This window comes from Mustela nigripes, chromosome 14 (assembly GCF_022355385.1).
Source record: "Mustela nigripes isolate SB6536 chromosome 14, MUSNIG.SB6536, whole genome shotgun sequence".
Lineage (NCBI taxonomy): Eukaryota > Metazoa > Chordata > Mammalia > Carnivora > Mustelidae > Mustela > Mustela nigripes.
Window position 1 is genome coordinate 106,336,536 of NC_081570.1, and position 15,985 is coordinate 106,352,520.

At 54.4% G+C, this 15,985-nt stretch overlaps 1 protein-coding gene across 2 annotated transcripts; it reads left to right on the forward strand.

Annotated features, from left to right (window-relative positions):
- Positions 1 to 6,583: 6,583 nt before the first annotated feature.
- ZNF687 (zinc finger protein 687) lies at positions 6,584 to 15,893 on the forward strand. Of its 2 annotated transcripts, none has more exons than XM_059376124.1 (9): positions 6,584 to 6,663; positions 10,324 to 12,449; positions 12,573 to 12,751; positions 13,122 to 13,298; positions 13,387 to 13,549; positions 13,704 to 14,036; positions 14,127 to 14,239; positions 14,478 to 14,619; positions 14,765 to 15,893. In XM_059376124.1, exons 2-9 carry the CDS (start codon positions 10,341 to 10,343, stop codon positions 15,260 to 15,262), a joined length of 3,714 nt encoding a protein of 1,237 aa, XP_059232107.1. In that variant the 5' UTR covers positions 6,584 to 6,663; positions 10,324 to 10,340; the 3' UTR covers positions 15,263 to 15,893. The 2 variants fall into 2 exon arrangements, with proteins under 2 accessions (XP_059232107.1, XP_059232106.1); XM_059376123.1 differs by lacking the exon at positions 6,584 to 6,663 and adding an exon at positions 7,155 to 7,335.
- The last annotated feature ends 92 nt before the right edge of the window (positions 15,894 to 15,985 follow it).

A 15,985-nucleotide genomic window follows, 5' to 3' on the forward strand; every position in this document is an offset into this window, starting at 1 on the left:
GGGTCGATTTGAGAGATACTAAGGAGTTAGAATTGACAGGCTTTGGTCACCGTGGTGATGAGGAAGCAGAAAGTGTGTGGAAGAGGCCTCCCAGGTTTGTGTGTGATAGCGGTGCTAACTTTCCCTAAGATGCAGATCCAGGGACAAGAGAATGTTTGGTAGAAAGTGGTGAATTTGGTTCCCATCATGGGTGCTTGGAAGTATCTATGGCATTTCTGGGTGGCCCTCTGGAACTCAGGTGGGAGAGCTGAGTGAGTGACACACATGCCGAGCTCTTAGGTCAAGGGGATAGATGCTTGTGGATGAGGCCCTCAGGGAGACGATGTGGACTAATGAGGGGATTTTGGGACCTTGGGTGTGTGAGGACTTCCAGCATCTAAAAGCTGAGTCTACCTGGGTGACTTCTGTGTCATGGGGGGGATGAAGCTGAGCAAACTTGGAGTGTGCTCTCACACTCACTGATGGTCATTTCAGCAGCTCACTTTTCCCTCAGGGGGCCATAGTCTAAAACCACAGGAAGGCTTTTCTCATCTTTGTTCACAAACAAAAAGAAACACTTTATATGGCTTTAAGGATGAAACGTTCTCCTCTTTTTTTTTTTTTTTTTTTTTAAGATTTTACTTTTAAGTAATCTCTACCCCTAATGTAAGGTTTGAATTTACAACCCCAAGATCAAGGTTCCCATGCTCCTGATCGCAGGGTTGTGAGATCCAGCCCGGCATAGGGCTCTGTGTTCAGCTTGGAGTCTGCTTAAGACTCTCTCCCCCTGGCTGGTGGCTCAGTCATTAAGCATCTGCCTTCGGCTCAGGTCATGATCCCAGTGTCCTGGGACTGAGCGCCACATTGGGCTCCCTGCTGAGCCTCTTATTGTGCTTATACTATCTCGCTATCTCTCTCTCAAATAAATAAATAAAATCTTAAAAAAGAAAATAGACTCCGCCCCTCCCCCTCAAGTAAATAAATAAAATTTTAAACTAACAAACAAACAAACAAGCTTCATACTCCACCTGCTGAGCCATCAAGGCACCCTCTCTTTGTCTTCTTCCCAGGTTCTCTCAGTCCATTTTACTGGTTCCCCTATTGCCCTGACCTTCAGACTCTGGAGTTCCCTATGGCTCGGTCCTTGGACTTTTTTCTTTTCTTTCTTTCTTTTTAATATTTTATTTATTTATTTGACAGACAGATCACAAGTAGTTGGGGGGGCAGGGAGCAGGCTCCCTGCTGAGCAGACAGTGAGATGCGGGGCTCCATCCCAGGACCCTGGGATCCTGGCCTGAGCTGAAGGCAGAGGCTTTAATCCACTGAGCCACCCAGGTGCCCCTTCTTTTTTATCTTCATACAGTCCCTTGGAGAACTCATGCATTCCCTTGGTGAACTCACACATTCTAACCAGGACTTTAAATAGTATCTATAAGCTGATGACACCCAAATTTGTATCTCCACTTGGAAGTGTCATATGATTGACCATGACTGAAATCAAGCTGTTGACCTTGCCCTGAAATGGGCTTCTCCTGGTAGCATTCCCAGCTCATGAAATGGCAACACCAGGTGTACCTGGCTGGCTAAGTCAATAGAGCATGTGACTCGTAGTCTCAGGGTTGTGAGTTCAAGCCCCATGTTAGTTGTGGAGTCTACTTAAAATTTTTTTTTTTTTAATTGGCAACATCATTGTACTTCCTCAGGTCTCAATGTTTTGAATTTCTTTTTCTCATACCCCACATCCATCTTTTTAAAAATGAAGTTTTGGGGCACCTGGGTGGCTCAGTTGGTTAAGCGTCTGCCTTCAGCTCAGGTTTTGATCCCAGTGTCCTAGGATCTGAAAAACCCCAATGAAAAACCCCTCCCCTAGAAGATAGATAGGATAACTAACCGCTTGTTTGCTTTTCTGTGAACCGCTGGCTTTTAGGCGTAAATTAGGTTATTAATTGCTTATTAATTGCTCTTTTGCCCTTCTGTAACTTCTTGGCTTATAGAAATAATAGAAGACGCCATGATGGCATTCCTACCTTCCCCCTTCTTGTTTCCCCTTCCTGCCTCTCTCCTCCCGCGCGTGGGCCCTCAGAACCAATCAGCTTGTTCCCCCTTCCTGCCTCTCTCTTCCTGCGCACGGGTCCCCAAAGCCAATCAGCAAACTCCACGTATGCCTTTTTCAAAAGTTCTAACTGTCAACCAATCAGTTGCGCCCCATCCAAAACTTGTTTGTACCTGTCTCTAAAAACCCGGCACCACCCCAGCCGGGTGTGCTCAGCTAGCAGGAGCTGCTGACCACCCGCAGGCGCCTGCGTAACAATAAAGAACCTCTTGCTGATTGCATCCAGTGGCAGTGTTGGATTCTTGGGTAAGGGGATCCGCGGGTCTTTCGGATCAAGTCCTGCATCAGGCTCCTAGTTCAGTGGGGAGCCTGCTTCTCCTTCTGCCTGCCACTCCCCCTCTTGCTTGTGCTCTCCTCTCTCTGACAAACAAATAAAACCTTTTTCTTAAAAAGTTTTATTTATTTAGACAAATTTTTCTTTTTAAATTTTTAATTACAGGGTAATTAACAGTGTTGTATTTGTTTCAGGTGTACAATGGAGTGATTTGACACCTCCATATATTACTTGGTGCTCATCACAAGTGCACTCCTTAATCCCTACTGCCTATTTTATCCATCCCTCAACCCACCTCCCCTCTGTTAACCATCAGTTTGTTCTCTGTAGTTAAGAGTCTGGTTTTTGGTTTGTCTCCCCCGCCACCCCGCTCATTTGTTTTGTTTCTTCAATTTCATGTATGAATGAAATTATATGGTATTTGTCTTTTTCTGGCTTATTTTGTTTAGCGTTATACTCTTTAGATCCATTGATGTCATTGCAAACAGCAAGATTTCATTCTTTTTTTATGGCTGAATAATATTCCACTGTACGTATATGCCACGTCTTCTTTATCCATTCCTCTGTCAGTGGACATTTAGGTTGCTTCCATAATTTGGCTCCTGTAAATAATGCCACAATAAGCATAGGGTGTTTGTATATCCCTCTGAATTAGTGTTTTTATATCCTTTGGGTAAATACCCAGTAGTGTGATTACTGGATCATAGGGTAGTTCTAACTTTTTTGAGAAACCTCCATACTGTTTTCCACAGTGGCTGCACCAGTCTGGATTCCCACAAACACTGCATGAGGGTTCCTATTTCTCCACATCTGCATTAAGACTTGTTGTTTCTTGGGCGCCTGGGTGGCTCAGTGGATTAAGCCGCTGCCTTCGGCTCGGGCTCGGGTCATGATCTCAGGGTCCTGGGATCGAGTCCCACATCGGGCTCTCTGCTCAGCAGGGAGCCTGCTTCCCTCTCTCTCTGCCTGCCTCTCTCCCTACTTGTGATCTCTGTCTGTCAAATAAATAAATAAAATCTTAAAAAAAAAAAAAAAAAGACTTGTTGTTTCTTGTGTTTTTTATTTTAGCCATTCTGACAGGTGATATCTTATTGTGGTTTTGATTTGCATTTCCCTGCACATCCAACCCAAAAGTAAGTCAGGCCACTATGTTACATCTCCTTCCTTTATCATTTTTTTTTAAAGATTTTATTTATTTATTTGACAGACAGAGATCACAAGTAGGCAGAGAGGCAGGCAGAGAGAGAGGAGGAAGCAGGCTCCCTGCAGAACAGAGAGCCCGATGCGGGGCTTGATCCCAGGACCCTGGGATCATGACTTGAGTCGAAGGCAGAGGCATTAACCCACTGAGCCACCCAGGCGCCCCTCCTTTATCTTTTTTTTAAAAAAATATTTAATTAATTTATTTGACAGAGAGAGAGAGAGCGAGAAAGGGAACACAAGCAGGGGGAATGGGAGAGGGAGAAGCAGGCTTCCTGCCGAGTGGGGAGCCCAATGCCAGACTTGAGCCGAGGACTCTGGGATCATGACCTGAGCCGAAGGCAGATGCCCAAGGACTGTGCCACTCAGGTGCCCATGTCATGTCTCCTTCCAACATCACTCTGAGAAAAAAACACTTTCCAATAGCCCCCAAGGTATCCCATGACCTGATCCATTCCTCCCACTCCCTTCCCCCTCCGGAACACACTCCCACCTCAAGCTCTAGTATTTACTCTTTCTGGAATGTTCTCACAGATAGCTATGCAAATAGCTGCATGGCTCACTCACTAACTTTCAGCCTTTACTTAAATGCCACCTTCTCCAAAAGGCGTTTACTGTCTGTCCTATCTAAAATTGCAGCCCTCCTACATTTCCTATCCTCCTTCCCTGCTTTATTTTTCACATTAAAAACAGATTAATAGATTATTTCTTAAAGCAGTTTTAGGTTTATGGAAAAATTGAGTAGAAATTATAGTTACCGTGTACTTCCTTCTCCCTAGTTTCCCCATTATTAACATCTTGCATTAGTATGGTACATTTGTTGCAATTAATGAACTAATATTGATGTATTATTATTATTTTTAAAGATTTTATTTATTTATTTGACAGAGAGAGAGATCACAAGCACGCAGAGAAGCAGGCAGAAAGAGAGAGGGAAGCAGGCTCCGCACTGAGCAGAGAGCCTGATGTGGGACTTGATCCCAGGACCCGAGATCATGACCTGAGCCAAAGACAGAGGCTTTAACCCACTGAGCCACCCAGTGGGATCCATCAAGTCCCACATCAGGCTCTCTGCTCAGCAGGGAGCCTGCTTCCCTTCCTCTTTCTGCCTGCCTCTCTGCCTACTTGTGATCTCTGTCTGTCAAATAAATAAATAAAATCTTAAAAAAAAAAATTTAAGTAAGTGAATAGTGCCTCTAATTGAAGAACAAACTCTTATTCAGAACTCTCCTGGCCAAAGTAATCTGTGAAACAGTGTTTAGCTTTCTAGAGCCTTAGAATTTCAACTCCACTGCCTTTGACCTTGGTTAATACCTAACCTAACCTGTCGTGCCACAGTTTCCTCCGCGGTAAAATGGAGATAATATTAATACCTCCCCCATGCGGTTGCGGTAAGGATTATGTAAGTTAAAATACATGAAGTTCTTTTTTTTTTTTTTTAAGGTGGGCGCGGGTTGGGGGGCTGTCTCCCTGACGGGCAGAGAGCCCGATGTGGGGCTCCATCCCAGGACCCTGAGATCATGACCCGAGCCAAAAGCAGAAGCTTGAACCCACTGAGCCACCCAGGCGCCTCAATATACATGAAGTTCTTATAATGAATGGGTCCCACACACAGTACGTGTGCATCAGTAATAACTATTATTCCACCCAGGAAGATGCAGAGGAGGGAACAGAATGCCAGTTAGCCACATCCAGGAAGCTACTGTAGTTAGTTGTTCAGAGGTCTAAGAGCGTTAGGAGCCGGAGTAACTGCAGGCAAACCTCCAACAAGAAGGTGGCAGAAAGGGGGCCACTAATTCCATCTGCCCATCACTTTTTACAAAGCACTTTACGTTCTAAACTTTTTTTTTTTTTTTAACTTTATTTATTTGAGAAAGAGAGCACGAGCGGGGAGAAGGGGCAGACGGTCGGGAAGAAGCAGGATTCCCGCTGAGCAGAGAGCCCACACGCGACTCGATCCCCAAGACCCTTTACCGAAGCTGAAGGCAGACGCTTAACCCACCGAACCACCCAGGTCCATTACATGCGTTTAATCCTCACAAAAACAATCCTGTCGGTTGGTATTACAATCCCCATTTTATCCATGTGAAAACCGGTTCAGGGAGGTCGAGCGACTTGTCCGATGGAATTTACAGATTTCCCAAGATTTCCTCCCAGAGGCTCGGATTCACATTTTAATATCGTCGCTATTACTCATGCATGCTCTCAGGGTGCGCCGGAGAGTTCTCGATCCATAGGTCCAGAGGTCCAGTGAACCCTGGGCAGGGTTACAGGACCACTTTTATTTTTTTTTAAAAGATTTTCTTTAATTTATTTGACAGAGATCACAAGTAGGCAGAGAGGCAAGCAGAAATAGAGGTGGAAGCAAGCGAGCAGAGAACCCGGTGCGGGGCTCCATCCCAGGACCCGAGATCACGACCTGAGCCGAAGGCGGAGACATTAACCCATTGATCCACCCAAGCGCCCCAGGACCACTTTTAATTATCCGCATTCCAGTGGTGAACAGTTTCGAGCACCGCAAACTGTGGAGATTCACAAACCAGAGACCCGTACGCGCCCCGGGAGGTGGGGGAGGGGGGAGAGCCGGGTTTGCACGATGTATTCCGATTATCCTCGGAACTCTGCAGCCGAACATCCCCTCCCCTTCCCCCGCCTCCAGGGGCGTGGCAACAAAGCGCGGGAAAACCGGCTTCGACTCCACCCCCCACCCCGTGCTGGGGGCGGGGGGAAAAGGAGAGCTCTTAAATGGGAAATGGAAGCGAGAGCCGGCTCACACCCTATCTGCGTGCTTAGAAAGCTTACCAGCATACCGCTTTAAGATCCCTTTGGAAATGGCTCAGGCCACGCCAGCTCTCTAACGTCACCTCTCCTCCACTTCCGGTCTGCAGGGCCGTCCCGGGCTCCAGGTGCCGGTTCCTTCCACACTCCTAACTAATCCTGACCCTCCTGCAAGCCCTCCTGCAGAGGGAGAAGGTGCGGGTGACGCCATCGCCCAGGAACTGGTCCGCGCGAGAACCCCATCCACCTAGATTATAGGACGATTTAGACAGTGGGAAAACGGCAAGGAACTGGTCAACCAGATGACGTAATGTTTTGGGTAACGTCCCATTTTGTGACTTCTGCACAGCATGACTGACACTGGGGTTTAGCTTGAGAAAACAGAGCAAACGGATCTACGCATCCGGGCTTCGTTCAGAGTCGGCAAGGTTCTTCTCAAAGTGCCCACCAAATAGAAGCTGAGAGTTCTTTTAATTTGCATAAGTGAACTGCGGGCTTCAAAGATTGCGGCCAATAGGGAGTAAGGGGGCGGAGACGCACCTGGGATAGTCCCCGCCTCTAGAGGGAAAGCCGGGGATCAGATTGGCTTTTTTCTAAGCGACAGTAGCGGAAGCCAGTCGTTTTTGAGATGCCCTGATGGGGCAGGTGGGCCCGGCACAACCAATGGGGAGAGGCATCTTCAGAAGGACTAGGCTCCTTGCCCAATGAGGCCGGGAGGACTGTGCGGGGCTAGTTCCGAGCGGCAGTGCTTACGGCCAATCCAGTGCGGCTCTGGGAGGGGCGCAGTGCTGAAGGACGGGGGTGTTGGCCAATGGCGAGTGCGGAAGCGGGCAGCCCAGACCTGGAACGCGAAGGGAGCTGAAGGAGGGGGAGGCCAAACGGGAGAGAAGCAGGAAGTAGCGGCAGCCTCGGGGAGGGCGGCGGCGGCGGCGGTGGCCGTGGGAGCAGGGTAGAGACCGCCGGGTCTCGGCCCCTACTTGGAGTGGAACAAGTAAGCGCGCTTGGGGTAATACCCGCCCTTGGCCCCGCCCCCTGGGGGGGCGGGTAAATACCCCCGCCCCTCCCCCACTTGGTCAACTACCCCCTTCTCCGCGCCGCCCCCCTGGGGCGGCTTCTAGGAAGGCCCCTTCGCTCCCTCCATCCCTTGAGGCGGATGGGCGAAACTCCCAGCCTGTTGAAAGCACAGTCCCTAGCCGGGTAAACGTGGAGGGAGGGTCGGGGTCCCCAAGTCCTGGCGCCCCGAGTCCAAGAGGCGTCCGAAGCACGGCCCGGTGACTGGTGGTTGCGGGATGTCGCGACCTAAAATGGTGTCCATGTTAGGGGGCGGGGGCGGGGCAGCTGGGCCAGGCCGGAGCGGAGCCTGCACCCCGATTAGGCGCGGGTCAGCGTCCGGGCCCGGGCCGGACTCGGGCTCGTGCCCCGGGCCGCCGCGCGCCTTCGGATCACTTCTCAGTCTCGAGGGAGCCGCGGGAGTCTGCGGGAGGAGGAGGCTGCCGCGCCGGGACGGGAGGGGAGGAGGTCGGAGTTGGGACAGACCCCGGTCGGAGAGCTGCGAGTCACGCAGAGACCGTCCCCTCCCCACTCCTTTCTTTCCACGCGCCTCCCCTACTCCGGTAAAGTCCTGGGCGGGGAGGTGCTGCGCGGCAGCTCCCCAGGGGCCTGGCCTGGCCGGGGCCGGTCCTTCCCTTCTCACGCCGGTGGGAGCGAGAGAAGCGCGGTGCGCCTCAGTTTCTCCAGTGGCTTCTTTTCTGTACACCCCGCCCCCTCCCCGTAACCCCGGACATGCTCCCGGCGCAGGCCCTCGGCAGATGGCAGGGACTTAATTCCGCCCGCTGCCCAGCTTGGCGGCAGCCTAATCGCCCCCGGCCGCCGGCCCTTCGCCCTGCTCTGCAGGCCCCCGTCCAGGCAAAGAGCAGTGGAATCCCCTCCCGACCCAGGCCAGTTTCACCCTCTTCCTGTTCAGCCCCTTCCTTTGGCTTTTGGGGAAGAGCAAAGGGAAAGGGGGGAGGGCCGGAGCCGGAGAGTCTGGGCACAGCAGCCGCAGAAAGGCCTCGGCCGGCTGTGGGGTGTGGGAAGCCTCTTCGGCCTTGAGCGTCTGCTGCTTGCTGGACTGTCCGCTCCTGGCTATCACATGTTCTCTAAGTCACTTGGACGCCGAGGGGGGAGTTGCTTGGGGAGGGCGAGTGGGCAGATGTTTTCCCCTAGTCCACCACCAGCCCACTTTTCCGAGGGCCGGGGTGGAAGGTAGCTCGGGTTTCTCCTGGTGGGGAGAGAAGCAGGCAGAGGAGGGAGGGCCCTAGTTCTTCATCAGGCCAGAGGCAAAGGGTGGAGGGCTTTGTTTAAACCCAGAGACTGCAAAATTAAGTAGGGGCTGGTGAGGGGAAACTTCCTTTTCTTCCTCTTGTTGGTACCCTCTTCCTCCACCCTACCTTCGTCCCAGCATTGCCAGCTGCCACCTGCTGGGACTATCTCCAGTTTCGGTCTAAAGGCTGGCAGGAGGTGAGAGAATTGGCCCTGAGAAATGGCTTGCATCCTGGGCAGAGAATGTGTAGTGACAGAGACTTTTTCAGTTTTTTCTTCCTAGATCTAGAAACACCGGGGGAGGGGAGGGAACTGGTGAGGAACAGATCTGGGTCCCCCACAAGCTCCGGACTGGCCATATTGGTTAGTGCCACATGCATTTTGTGGGGTGTGTGTGTGTGTGTGTGTGTGTGTGTGGTGGGCTCAAGCACTGGGCCAGGTTGGGGTTGGGCAAGACTTCCTGGACTGGTGTTGCCAAGGAAAATGAAAAGGATGAGGAGTGTGAGTTAGGAGCTCAGAGCAATTGGAATGACAGGGATGAGGGGGCTTGGCTTTTCCCCTTTGCGGCAGCCCTGCTGGATAAGTTACCCTGGAGTTTGGCCCTGAGAGAGCAAGATGGGGAGGGAGGGAGAGAGGAGGGGCTGGCCCCTGGAGGGCCTTGGGAGGGCAGAGGCACTCTGGGGAAGGTAGGTGAGCTAGCGGCAGGTGTTTGTGACGGGAGAGGCCTAGGCTGGGGCCCTTGTGACCAGGCTGCTGCTGTCACGGTTTTCCCCTGTCTTTTTCTTTTTGTCTCTTTCTGTTCCTGTGTCTTATTCTTTCCATCTTGGTCTCTTGGGTGATTTCCCTGAGTCCATTTCTTGTTAACCAGGCTAGATCTCCAGGTGCCAGTGATGTCCCCAAGTCCCTGGACTTGACCCCTGACCTTTGTATCTGACCCCAGGTCTAGATTCCCAGTGCGTACTCCTTCCCAGCTCCTCCTTGACCTGACATGTCCTTGTTTGTCCCAGCTGTAATAATCAATCCTATTCTGGGTTCTGATTCTCAGGGTTATGATTCATATCATGCTCAGAATCACCCTGTGATGTGGTTACTTGCCTCCCCTCTCAGAAGTAAGGTGGTGGACATCAGGCTGTTGATGCAGCTGGAACTAGAATCATTTCTTCATCTTTGCTTAAGTTACTGTCCCTTCGTACACATGGCCTTTCAGATCTCTGGTGGATACCCAGAAGATCCATGAAGAATTATGAATGGATCCCACGCTGCCATGAATGAGCCCTAAGACCCAGAGCATTGTGTACATTCTTCCTCCTTAATAGTGGTATTGATTAATTGATGGGTTCTGTGCTGGGCATAGGAGGGGCCCAAGGTGGTTTTAACCAAGATGTTCACTGAACTCCCGCTGTCTCTATAACCCTTGTCTCTCAGAAGTTCCTTTTCTTCTGCTTCCTCTCTATCTTGGTGTCTTCCCTGGAATGTGTGCCTAACCTACATTTCAGTTTTAGGGTTTGGCAAACCAGGTGTCTCCAGCAGCTCTAGGATTTGTGCTGTGGTAAAAGTGTAGCCAATTCAGACTGTGCATGGTCCTGAGAGGATAAATATGGAGATCCTGAGGGAGGAGGGCCAGGGTTCTTGCCTCCAGAGGGCTCAGTTTCTTGCTATTTCCTTCCTTTTTTATCAGGTCTGGGACCTGCTGCCATGGGGGACATGAAGACCCCTGATTTTGATGACCTCCTCGCTGCCTTTGACATCCCCGATATTGACACAAATGAAGCCATCCACTCTGGGCCAGAAGAAAACGAAGGGCCTGATGGCCCAGGAAAGCCAGAACCCAGTGTAGGAGTGGACTCTGGAGAAGCAACGGCAGCAGCTGCCAGAGATGGCGCCGAGGTTCCAGCCCAGGCCTCTGATCATGGCCTGCCACCACCAGACATCTCAGCAGTCAGCGTTATTGTCAAGAACACTGTGTGTCCTGAGCAGCCTGAGTCCCCAGCTGGGAGTTCAGGAGGCGAGGGGACCCGGGCTGAGGGGGTGACTAAGGAAGTACCTGTGGGGCCTCATCTGATGCAAAATGGTTTTGGGGGCCCTGAGTCCTCTCTTCCAGGTACACCCCACTCTCCAGCTCCTCCCAGTGGGGGTACCTGGAAAGAAAAAGCCATGGAAGGCAAAGCTCCTTTGGACCTCTTTGCTCATTTTGGGCCCGAGCCAGGGGAGCACCCAGACCCCCACCCTCCCTCTGCACCCTCCCCACCTCGGGAAGGGACCATGACCTCACCTCCTTTCCCCTCTCCCTTTGAGCTGTCCCGGGAGAATGGCCCAGACTTGCTGCCACCTGGTTCTCCTCCACCACTGGGGACCATGAAGCAAGATAGCTGCAGCCCCCTTCATCCTCAGGGCCTAGCCGGAATTGGCTCTGGTGTGAGCCCCGAGGCCTCCGGCATTTCTGCCGGTGCCTCGCCTTCCCAGGTTGCTGGGTTGTCCTTCTTTAAGCAGTCTCCAGGGCATCAGAGCCCTGCTGCCTCCCCCAAAGTGCCCCGCTGTCAGCCCCTGAAGGAAGAAGAAGAGGAGGGGCCAGTGGATAAGCCTTCCCCTGAAAGTCCCCAGAGTCCCTCCAGTGGAGCTGAGGCTGCAGATGAGGACAGCAATGACTCCCCTGCCTCTTCTAGCTCCTCGAGGCCTCTCAAGGTGCGGATCAAGACCATTAAGACCTCCTGCGGGAATATCACAAGGACGGTAACCCGGGTCCCCTCAGACCCCGATCCTCCTACCCCCTTGGCTGAGGGGACCCTCCTGGCTGATGCTGGCCTCCTGAAGCTGTCCCCTGCAACCTCGACCCCTGAGGGTCCGAAGGTAGTGAGCGTCCAGCTGGGGGATGGCACAAGGCTAAAGGGCACCGTGCTGCCTGTGGCCACCATCCAGAACGCCAGTACCGCCATGCTGATGGCTGCCAGCGTGGCCCGAAAAGCTGTGGTTCTGCCTGGGGGCGCTGCCACCAGCCCTAAGACGATGGCTAAGAATGTGCTAGGGCTCGTGCCCCAAGCGCTGCCCAAGGTGGAGGGGCGGACAGGGCTGGGGACTGGGGGGCAGAAGGTGAATGGTGCCTCTGTGGTGATGGTGCAGCCTTCCAAGCCGGCCACTGGGCCAGGGGCTGGGGGTGGCACCGTGATCTCGCGGACGCAGTCCAGTCTGGTGGAGGCCTTCAACAAGATCCTCAACAGCAAGAACCTGCTGCCTGCCTACCGGCCCAACCTGAGTCCACCAGCTGAGGCTGGGCTGGCCCTGCCTCCAACGGGCTATCGCTGCCTTGAGTGTGGGGACGCCTTCTCACTGGAGAAGAGTCTGGCGCGGCACTACGACCGCCGGAGCATGCGCATCGAGGTCACCTGCAACCACTGTGCCCGTCGCCTCGTCTTTTTCAACAAATGCAGCCTGCTGCTGCACGCCCGAGAGCACAAGGACAAAGGGCTCGTCATGCAGTGCTCGCACCTGGTCATGAAGCCTGTCGCCCTGGACCAGATGGTGGGCCAGCCGGACATCACGCCCCTGCTGGCTGTCCCGCCAGCCCTCGGACCTCCCGCCTTGCCTGCGTTGGGCAAGGGTGATGGGGCCGCCATCGCCGCCGCCATCACTGTGGTTGCTGCTGAGGCCCCAGTGCTGCCACTCTCGTCTGAGCCGCCTGCCGCCCCTGCCACCTCAGCCTACACGTGCTTTCGCTGCCTGGAGTGCAAGGAGCAGTGCCGGGACAAGGCCGGCATGGCTGCCCACTTCCAGCAGCTCGGGCCCTCTGCCCCGGGAGCCAACAGCACTGTGAGTGTTCTCCTCTGGCCCCTCCCAGGGGTAGATCCCGAAGCTGTGGGAGTAGGATCTGGGAAGGTGTTGGGGGGTTGTACCACTCCTCACTGACCGGCCTTCTTTGAACCTCCTCGACAGGTGTGCCCGACCTGCCCCATGATGCTCCCCAACCGCTGCAGCTTCAGTGCCCACCAGCGCATGCATAAGAACCGGCCTCCCCACGTCTGCCCTGAGTGTGGGGGCAACTTCCTGCAAGCCAATTTTCAGACCCACCTGCGGGAGGCCTGTCTACATCTGTCTCGCCGTGTGGGATACAGGTGCCGCCTGCCTCTCCCCGTGGCCTCGCCACTGATCCTCCGCGCCCCTCCCCAGCCTCCTACCCCTCTAGCACCTCATGGCCCCCTGTGTCCCAGCGCCAGCCTTCTGGCTGGCCTGTCAGGGAGAGCCCCCTCTCTCCTGCTGAACCCCAGTGTGAGATCTGTGTCCTCCCCCCATGGTTAGCAGGGAGAGCTCCAGTTCGGCCTCCGTTGGCCTCCATCAAGGGGCAGGGTCTGCATACCCATCCTGTCCCCACCTTGGTCATGCACCACCGCTGTCGATCAGCTCTGGAGTCCAGCAGTTCCCAGGACAAGGCTGGGGTACGGGCCAGAGATGCCCTGCCTCACCTCTGCGCCCCCTGCCCCTTAGGTGCCCCAGCTGTGCGGTGGTGTTCGGGGGCGTGAACTCCATCAAGTCCCACATCCAGACGTCGCACTGCGAGGTTTTCCATAAGTGCCCCATCTGCCCCATGGCCTTCAAGTCTGCGCCCAGCGCCCATGCCCACCTGTACACCCAGCATCCCAGCTTCCACACGCAGCAAGCCAAGTGAGACCTGGCAGGGAGTAGGGTGGGCTGGAGCGGGCTTGGGGCCCTGATGAGCAGGGTGTCTGCACTGTCCTCTCCACCCACACAGGATGATCTACAAGTGCGCCATGTGTGACACAGTCTTCACTCACAAACCCCTCCTCTCCTCACACTTCGACCAGCATCTGTTGCCCCAGCGTGTCAGTGTCTTTAAGTGCCCATCTTGTCCTCTGCTTTTTGCCCAAAAAAGGACCATGCTGGAACATCTTAAGGTATAGGAGTTAAGGGACAGAGGTGGGGTGCTTCGCTGTGGTGACCTGGGGCTGGGGTGTCATAACCCTCGGAGTGGGGGTAGGGGAGCAATGAGGCCTTCAGCAGAGCCAGGCCCTCCCCCACAGTGGACACCCCCTTGTCTTCCTCTCACAGAACACCCATCAGTCCGGGCGCCCCGGGGAGGAGACGGCTGGGAAAGGGGGTGCAGGTGCCCTCATGACCCCTAAGGCTGAGCCTGAGGACTTGGCTGTGTCCCGGGGAGGAGCAGCTGCCCCTACTGAGGAGTCGTCTTCATCCTCAGAAGAGGAAGAACTGCCCAGCTCTCCTGAGCCCCCTCGTGCGACCAAACGGCCCCGACGGGAACTAGGGAACAAAGGCATCAAGGGTGGGGGTGGGGGCCCTGGAGGCTGGACCTGTGGCCTTTGTCACTCCTGGTTTCCTGAGCGAGATGAGTATGTGGCTCACATGAAGAAAGAGCATGGCAAGGTGAGTGGGGCGTCCCCTTGGTCTGGGTGGCTGTAGGGGTGGGGGGTCTTAGAGCCTGGCTCTGAGGTTCCCTACCCTCTGCTCTCATAGTCAGTGAAAAAGTTTCCCTGTCGCCTGTGTGAGCGCTCCTTCTGTTCCGCCCCCAGCCTGAGACGCCATGTCAGGGTCAATCACGAGGGTATCAAACGAGTTTACCCATGCAGGTAACTTTCGCCCCTGCATCCACACCTCCCCTCCGCGTCCCCTTCCTCTTTCTGAGCAGCGAGTCACCTGCCTACCCCATGTCCCCAGCCCCACTGAGCACCTTCCATTTGTGACTTGTGTGAATGGACCAAAGGTTGAGGCCTCCCTCTGCTCTGGGAAACCCTGCAACCTCAAGCCACAGGCCTTGGTCTTTGGGCTGTTCTCCCGGCACCCAAGCTACCTACTCTCCCCCTGTAGGTATTGCACAGAGGGAAAGCGCACCTTCAGCAGCCGCCTGATCCTGGAGAAGCACGTCCAGGTCCGGCATGGCTTGCCGCTCGGGGCCCAGTCCCCTGGCCGGGGGAGCACCCTGGCTCGGGGCCCCAGTGCCAGAGCCCAGGTAGGCAGAAGCCCGGCCTGCTCTTTCGGGGCTGTGGGACTAGGAAACTGCAGGGTTTTAGGCCCTGGCCTCAGGAAGCAAGGCAAGGGTGCCAGGGTCAGTGTGGGGTGATAGGGAGGCCTAATTTCTTCCCTCTCATTGCCAGGGGCCAGGACGGAAACGCCGCCAGTCCTCTGACTCTTGTAGTGAAGAGCCAGACAGCACGACACCTCCAGCCAAGTCCCCTAGGGGTGGGCCTGGCTCTGGAGGCCATGGCCCCCTGCGCTACCGGAGCAGCGATTCAGTGGAGCAGAGCCTCATGGTGGGCTTGAGGGTGGATGGTGGTGCCCAGCAGTGCCTCGACTGCGGCTTGTGCTTCGCCTCCCCTGGCTCTCTGAGCAGGCACCGTTTCATCAGCCACAAGAAGAAACGGGGTGCGGGTAATGCCAGTGCCCTGGGCCTGGGTGATGGGGAAGAAGAGGCCCCTCCTCCACTGAGGTCTGACCCAGAGGGTGGAGAGTCTCCCTTGCCTGCTTCTGGAGGCCCGCTGACCTGTAAGGTCTGTGGCAAGAGCTGTGACAGCCCGCTCAACCTCAAGACCCATTTCCGCACACATGGCATGGCATTCATCAGGGCCCGGCAAGGGGGCAGTGGGGACAACTAGGCCCAAACTTGGACTGACTGGCCTCCTCCCCTCCCTCTTTGTTGGGAGTCTGGGTCACTGCTGCTGCTGTTGTCCCCAGGCTAGGGATTTCACTCTAATTCACGTTTTGTTCAGCTCCTCTCCTCTAACCCCCAAACACAACAGGCTTTTGAGGATTATAGTGATTTGCAATCTCCCCTTTGGGTTTGGCCCTTGGGTCCTAGTAGAGTGGGCCTTCCATTCCTCCTTTCTGAGCCCAACACTAATTATCCTCTTGCTGCAGACCCCAAAGTGGGTTGGGGTGGGAGGAGGGCCTTTCCTAGGCCAGTTAGCTGGGCCCAGGGAAGGCCTCTGCTGGGGCCCTCAGGATGCTTCTCGACCCTCAAGGGCCTGGCCCTGCCCCTGCACCTCCAACTCTGGCACTTGAGCCCCCCACCCCACCCCTGCAGTGCCTTTCATTTCTTTTTTTTTTCTAACCCAAAAAACCCAGGGGGGGGCTTGGTAGGGACGAGTCCTGTCAGGGGGGGCCTGAGGGAGAGGAGGGGGACAGGCTCTCAGGAATCCTTTATTCTTGTAGTAATAATAATACTAACAGTGGGGAAATGGGAGGGAGAAAACCAGACCATTAAAACTGCTCGTGGTTTAATCCCCATTCAGGCTTCTCTTTTTATGTGACCTAACATTGTGCGCTTGGCAGGGAGAGGGCAAGAGTCAAAGTTGGGGAGGCCATTCCCAAGACAAGGT

What these genes read in the sequence shown, in the direction of transcription:
- ZNF687 (XM_059376124.1), top strand. Translation starts at nt 10,341, where the DNA reads ATGGGGGACATGAAGACCCCTGATTTTGATGACCTCCTCGCTGCCTTT. An exon ending in TCTCGCCGTGTGGGATACAG is followed by an intron (nt 12,752 to 13,121) that starts GTGCCGCCTGCC and finishes CCTGCCCCTTAG; the next exon opens with GTGCCCCAGCTGTGCGGTGG. An exon ending in CCATGCTGGAACATCTTAAG is followed by an intron (nt 13,550 to 13,703) that starts GTATAGGAGTTA and finishes TTCCTCTCACAG; the next exon opens with AACACCCATCAGTCCGGGCG.